Source organism: Diuraphis noxia, unplaced genomic scaffold (assembly GCF_037042655.1).
Source record: "Diuraphis noxia isolate RWA-SAM2 unplaced genomic scaffold, SU_Dnox_SAM2 contig0003, whole genome shotgun sequence".
Classification (NCBI taxonomy): domain Eukaryota; kingdom Metazoa; phylum Arthropoda; class Insecta; order Hemiptera; family Aphididae; genus Diuraphis; species Diuraphis noxia.
In genome coordinates, this window is record NW_028301713.1 from 77,468,932 (window position 1) to 77,475,866 (window position 6,935).

Below are 6,935 nucleotides of genomic sequence, written 5' to 3' on the forward strand. Positions count from 1 at the left end.
TAAATCGAAGATGTCGATTACCAACTCATGTGGCCTGGTATCACGCGTCCTCTTAATAGATAATTGCAGGTATGATTAAAATATTGGTTAAGTTCTCGAAGTTATAGTCAAGAATTAAAAAATGTATGGTTAAAATTAAATTAGGTATTCAGTAACTCGTAAAAATGTGTACTTATAAATGTATGATAATTGCCGCATATACATTTTAATCGAATACTTTTAGTACACAATTCTTTATTTTTTTTTTTGTTATGTATAATTTATGTATCTTTTACGCTAAAAAAGCGTTCAAAGTTAAAAAAAGTGCTCGGAAATTGTTTGATGACCATGTCACGTCAATCACATAGACCATAGACGTAAGAGAAAATTATACATAGATGCCTACCAACGATCAATATTATTGAGGAATGAGGGTACCTATACGGCTATAGGTACGTAAATAATAATAATATGACGTATAGAGTTAGACGCAATTTGGTTATGACTATTATAAAATGAACTAAAATATAAAATTATAAGTGAGTAATTTAGTTAAACGAGTTCTTTTTTATTCAAAATTAAATTTAACCGAGACAGAGTGAAATGTGAAAAGTAGTTAAGTGGATATGCATCAAATATCTAGTGACAAGTAACAAGTACCAACATTTTATATAATATTGACTAATTAATTTATGTTATGTTTATGTTATTCCCACGACTGGTGTACTTGCCAAATACGCCAATAATTGTACATTTAACCAGTGCACGAATATGGTGCTCACACGTCTGGCACTCTGGCGTACTTGACAAGTACGCCAATACTGGAGCGTCTGGAGCACTAGTGCAAGTAGCCAAGTACACTGTTGTAGTCTTATCCCCATTGCTGGCTGTTATACGAACCGGTCGTGGGATCAATAGTACAAGTATATTGGCCGTTCCTTTGACTTGTGTCACATTTACCGACAATCGCCGGGAACGACACCAGTGACAAATAATTGTACAAGTATGGTGATCCGACGGCATGGCAAGTAACCACCAGTGCCAAATATTGGCCAAATACACCAGTCGTGGGAATCCGGCTTTAGAATACTACTGTATATATTAATATAGTTATAACAAAATATTAAATAAATCTATCGACATAGTATGATAAATTTAACATACTATATAATAGATAATAATAATTAATAATATTTTATAACTCTATATAATAAGGAATCTATGCTATCATGGTGATGGTGAAGCCGTGATGTCATGACCAACATATTTTGTTTTCATAAATCTTCCCATTTCTTGGTCATGTCACGTTGGCAACACCAGTCGGCTAATTCGCGATGAAATCTATGGATGAATTTCGTGATTCGGCGAATCGTGACAGATAACGTAGCCACTGTCTACTGTCTAACTAGCGCCTACTACAACTACTGCCTAGTGCCTACATCTATCTGCTGCAGCTTGCAGCTCTTCGACCTCGCACTTAGCAGTCAATACTTTCATTAATAATAATAATCATATTCTCGCTTGTATAGGGTTATGCTATTAGTGTTCAGTTTTTACCTTATAAGTTACTGGTATTTCGTTTTCCCTTTCTCGTTGTATTCGATTCACGGGTATCAGTCATTGGACATTAAGTAGCTGCTCACCAGTCTATGATCGTCGTCCGTCGATCGTCCTAGGTGAAGCCGGTCGGTTCTGCATCATCGATATTATATTAATATTATAGTCATTGTCCAGGTGAGACAGGTGAGTCAACAATTCGAATATTTTTTGATTAAATTATAATATGGGTAGTGACTAGTGAGTAATGAGTACATTACATAATTACGACCGAATTTGATGACTATCTAATATATCCTATATATCTGTCTATGCTTATATTGAAACAATATAATATTGTTCCACCGATTAGTTATATTATAATAATTAAATATTTAGACCAAATTACTAGGTAGTGTTATTATTACAGCTCCTAGATTTGAATGAATTTAGGCCTCATCAGTTTAGGGCATATTACCAGCAGTAAAAAAGAACAATTAACTAGGAAAATTTAAGTCATGATTAGATTAAGATGTTTATTTACAAAATAATATTAAGGTTATGTACAATTAATATTAATTTATTTGTGCTATGTCTAATGGCTTACATACATGGCTTGCCTGGCTTTATATTTCAAAATAAGTAATAAGTAATAATATTTTTTTATCAGAAATACATAAAAACACTTATTAATTATCTTGTTTTGTAAACAAAACCTTATTTCAGCAAAACTATTTAAAGTTAATTAAAATTTTAGTGGTTGAGTAAATATGACATTTTATTGAGGTTGACATCCTAATTGTGCTTAATAGATTTTTAGTGTTCAATTTTTATAAAACAGGAAACCATCGACTTAATATATCTAATCTATATAACTATAATAAAACATGAATCATATTATGTCATTTACAGCACCCTGATTTTTGTTGGCTTTAAAAATGTGCAATTATTTAGTAACACTCATTAAATACATAATAAATAATAATTTATTTACAATATTTATAATGAAGCTGTTTACATATATGTACTTTGACCCCAATTTTTTTTCTTAAAAAAAATTAAGATTAAAAAACTTTTTTAAACATTAAAATATTATTTTAATTAATTAAAATTTGCGAGAAAGTTAATGTTTATATACCTAATAACTAAATATTATAAAATGTACCTAATGAGTTTCAAATGTTTCAATAACAATATATTTCAATATGTACAACCCAGTGTACAACTTTAGATATTTAAAATACCTTTAATTTAGAATAAAATATTAAATTTATATGAGTAGTATTATTATTCATCAACATTTAAGATTACTTGCCAAAAAGTTTCATGTGGCCCACTTTCTGTTTAATTTTAGATATTTGTTTTTCAAAATAAAAATTAGATACTTATAGAACATAATATCTCTTAAATTCTATGTTGTACTTATTTCTTTTTTATAGTATTTAATTGTATAGTGATAAGTTCATCGCATTTAAACAATTTTCCAAAGCATACCTTTAGAAAAACTCGATTTCCTTTATTTTTTACTATCTATTTCAGCGGTTCCCAACCTGTACACCGCGGTGCTCTAAGAGCACTGGGAGCTCATTTAAGGAGTACCACGGCTCATCAGGGAATAAAAAAATTATTAAATTATATATTAAAAATTGATTGTAGTTGAAAAGGCAAAAAATTGTTTTTTAAAAATCACTTAGCATACTATCTATATATCTAATATTAAATATAGTGTTTCTAATATATGTCGAATAATTCAATAAAACATAAAAATATTGCCAAACTTTCCAAAAATAAACACCCTCTAATATCTCATGAATTATTAGTTTTTCACTATTAAAGCAGAATTTTTCTTTTTACTTTCAACTATAAAATTATAATTTGTTAATAATATGTTCAATAAAATAACTTAAATCAGTTATCAATGAAAACTAGTGTTTATTTTTATCACGTTCCTTGTGATATTCACAGAAAGGTACCTAATAAAATTTGTACAAACAAAAAGACACTGCTGACGAAAAAGGTTGGGAACCGCTGATCTATTTACTTCCTCAATTATTCTTACTGTTCATATTTTTGTAACCGATTGAATAAAACATTTTAAAAACAAAACAAATAAAAATGTAGATAGGTACCTATTTTTAATAATATTCAAATATTTAAATTCTTCTATTTGTATTACATATACAATTATCCAGTCTTAAATTTTTTGTATGATACATTATCACATAGACTAAACACATACAAGTATATTATTCTACCGATTGAATTTTAAAATAGTTATATAGGTATAATAGGTATATTATTTAAATCTAATGTATAATTATTATAGTTAAAGTTAAAAAAGTAGTTAGTACAAATTAAATTATATTAAGTTCTAAAATAAATTTGGATGGCCCTAGATTGTAAATGTCTAGGTTTATAATTATTAAATTATATAATAAAATGTTATTTTCTAAACACCCAATTAAATCTAGGTCATAAGACAAACATATGAATAACTCATATTACTATTTTTAGATAACTGGTGTTCTACACACCCACACTCATTTTATGATAGTTCTAGACTAAAAATTCTTAATATGTTGATATGTATCATTTTTATCTATACCTCTATGTTTATTTGTTTAGTATTTAATCTTTCATCATGAGTGTTCAAGGATTTGAGGATCTAATTAATGGTCCTTTAACCACTTTTGTTCAATTATCCAACCAAATTGGTGGTGATGTATCCACTCAGGCTGCACTTGTCTTAAGTGCTTTTCAGTGAGTTATATCAATATTTTAAAAAAAATACAGAGTCTTAATAATAGTATGCATTTAATTAGGGCTGAGTTTCAATTCATCAAATATGCCAGTGATCATAGTGCACCTAGTGACAGTGAAAAGCAAAAGCTATTACTTCCTACAAGTACTAAAATCCAAGAAATCCAAGCACTAAGAGAGAAAAATCGTGGGTCTCCGTTTTTCAATCATCTCAGTGCCATCAGTGAAAGTATACCTGCATTAGGTTGGGTTGCTGTGGTGAGTAATTCACTATGCATCCTGAAATATTTCATATGTTTTTAAAAAACCTATTTAAGTAGTTTCAAGTTTGGATAAGTTTCTAAAATAAGTCTTTACATTAAGTTGTTGTTACAATATTTATAATATTCAATATATTCCAATTATATTATATATTCCCTGGACTTTTCAGTCTGCAATTTTTTTTTTTTTTTTTGGTTTTACATAAGAGATACTGTTTATATACATTGCCACTCCCCTTCCTAGAGGTATTGAAAAGTTGCATTATAGAAGCAGATTAATTATAGTTCACATACTTCAATAGGTTTATGAGAGATTTGGCTATTGCTTTGATGCGCACAGTGTAAATAATGATGGCCACAAAAAAAAGATATTTAAACATTGTAACAAAAATTTAATGTAATTGCTAAACTTCAAAATTATTCTAAATTAATTATTCTCATTTTAAATTATTAATAGGTATAAATTCTAAACATTTTTGTTTTCATTTTTAGTCTCCTACTCCTGCTCCTTATGTTAAAGAAAGCAATGATACTGGTCAATTTTATACGAACCGTGTGCTTAAAGAATGGAAAGAAAAGTATTTACTTGATATTCAGTTAGTTATTATTATTTAATATTTAAAAATCCTAACTTAGGGACAAAACTCATGTCGAGTGGGCAAAAACTTGGGTTCAACTTTTAGTTGATCTTCAAGCATATGTCAAACAACACCATACAACAGGACTGGTTTGGGCCAAAGCTGGAACAAAACCATCTGGAGGTCCACCTCCCCCACCACCACCATGTGGATTGCCGCCAATGGATGATTTATGTTTAGCTCCTGCTGATCCAGATGCTACAAACCGTTCAGCCTTATTTGCAGAGATCAATCGCGGTGCTGATATCACTAAAAGTAAATATCAATGCTATTAAAGTTTATTTATTTACCAATAATAAATTTTTTTTAAGGCTTGAAAAAAGTATCTTCTGATATGCAAACCCACAAAAATCCCAGCATGAGAGCCAGCGGACCAGCCCCTGCTGTAATTAGCAAGTCATCCGGTGTATCAACTCCTAAACCAGCTGTAGAAAAACCTCCGGTGTTTGCTCGTGATGGTAAAAAGTGGCTTATCGAAAACCAAAAGAACAATACTAATCTTGTGGTTGATGGTGCTGAAATGAATAATGTAGTGTATATATTTAAGTGTGTAAATTCAACAATCACAGTAAAAAACAAAATCAATTCAATCGTTATGGATTCTTGTAAAAAATCATCAGTGGTATTTGAATCATTAGTCTCGTCTGCTGAGTTTATTAATTGTCAGTCAGTTCAGATGCAAGTATTGGGTAAAGTCCCAACAATTACTATCGACAAAACAGATGGCTGCCAAATGTATTTAAGCAAGGATTCTTTGACTACTGAAATTGTCACATCCAAATCATCTGAACTGAACGTAATGGTTCCTAAAGCAGATGGAGATTATTCTGAATATCCAATACCCGAACAATTTAAGATTACAATTGGACCAAAAGGTCTTAATACTGTTGTTATTGAACCTTCTGGGTAAATTTTTAATATTTACTCACTTGTTCAATTCAGCTTAAAATCTCAAACTTATTCAGCATTTATTCATGTAGAATTAGGAGTGAAAAATATTATTATTTATTTTGATGTTAATATTCAAAATATAAAAACTAATTTCATCATTCAATGTATATACTTATACAAATGATTTGAGTTAATTAGAACTTTTTTATTACATACAGTTTTAAATCTAATGTAACACTAAGTGAGTAATAAATGTATTATATGATCTAAAATTGTAAAAGAAATATTTGATTCATATATTTTAAAGTTAAAACTATATAATTTATTAAACATTATATCATGCTCATCATTATAAATAATGCTCATATTTTTTACATTTCTATTAACCAGTTTTTTACAAAATATGTATGAATTAATTAATAAAGTAACTATTTTTAACTTAATAAATTCCTCTTATGATTAATAGATTATTTAAAACAAATTGATTGTGATAATTTTATATAAAAGAAAGAATACTTATATTATTATGATAGGTATAATTCTTTTTTTTTTTTAATTTAAATTATTGAAGTTTAATGGTACTCATTTATTTATTTATTCATCAATGTAGTTTAAAGAACAATAATATTTATTTATTATTATTTATCACGTATATAACCTAGTTTAACTTAGTTAATAAATTGGTTTTATGTATTGATTTGTATTACTCTCTTGACTACTAACTTATAAGTTAAGGTGAAAATCACATTCAAGAACATTTTTTTTCAAATTAACTACATAAATGTAAATAGATAATCAATGCATTTTAAAGAATTGAATATTGTGATTTTCATTAAGACATTTTTATATATCATATTCTATCATTATACAA

General features: G+C 28.3%; 1 protein-coding gene across 1 annotated transcript; it reads left to right on the forward strand.

Moving 5' to 3' along the window:
* Positions 1-1,367: 1,367 nt before the first annotated feature.
* Positions 1,368-6,234, forward strand: capt (adenylyl cyclase-associated protein 1). The gene is made up of 6 exons (XM_015524150.2): positions 1,368-1,722; positions 4,141-4,275; positions 4,338-4,533; positions 5,028-5,113; positions 5,172-5,428; positions 5,485-6,234. The coding sequence occupies exons 2-6, from the start codon at positions 4,157-4,159 to the stop codon at positions 6,081-6,083; spliced, it is 1,257 nt and encodes a 418-aa protein (XP_015379636.1). The 5' UTR covers positions 1,368-1,722; positions 4,141-4,156; the 3' UTR covers positions 6,084-6,234.
* The last annotated feature ends 701 nt before the right edge of the window (positions 6,235-6,935 follow it).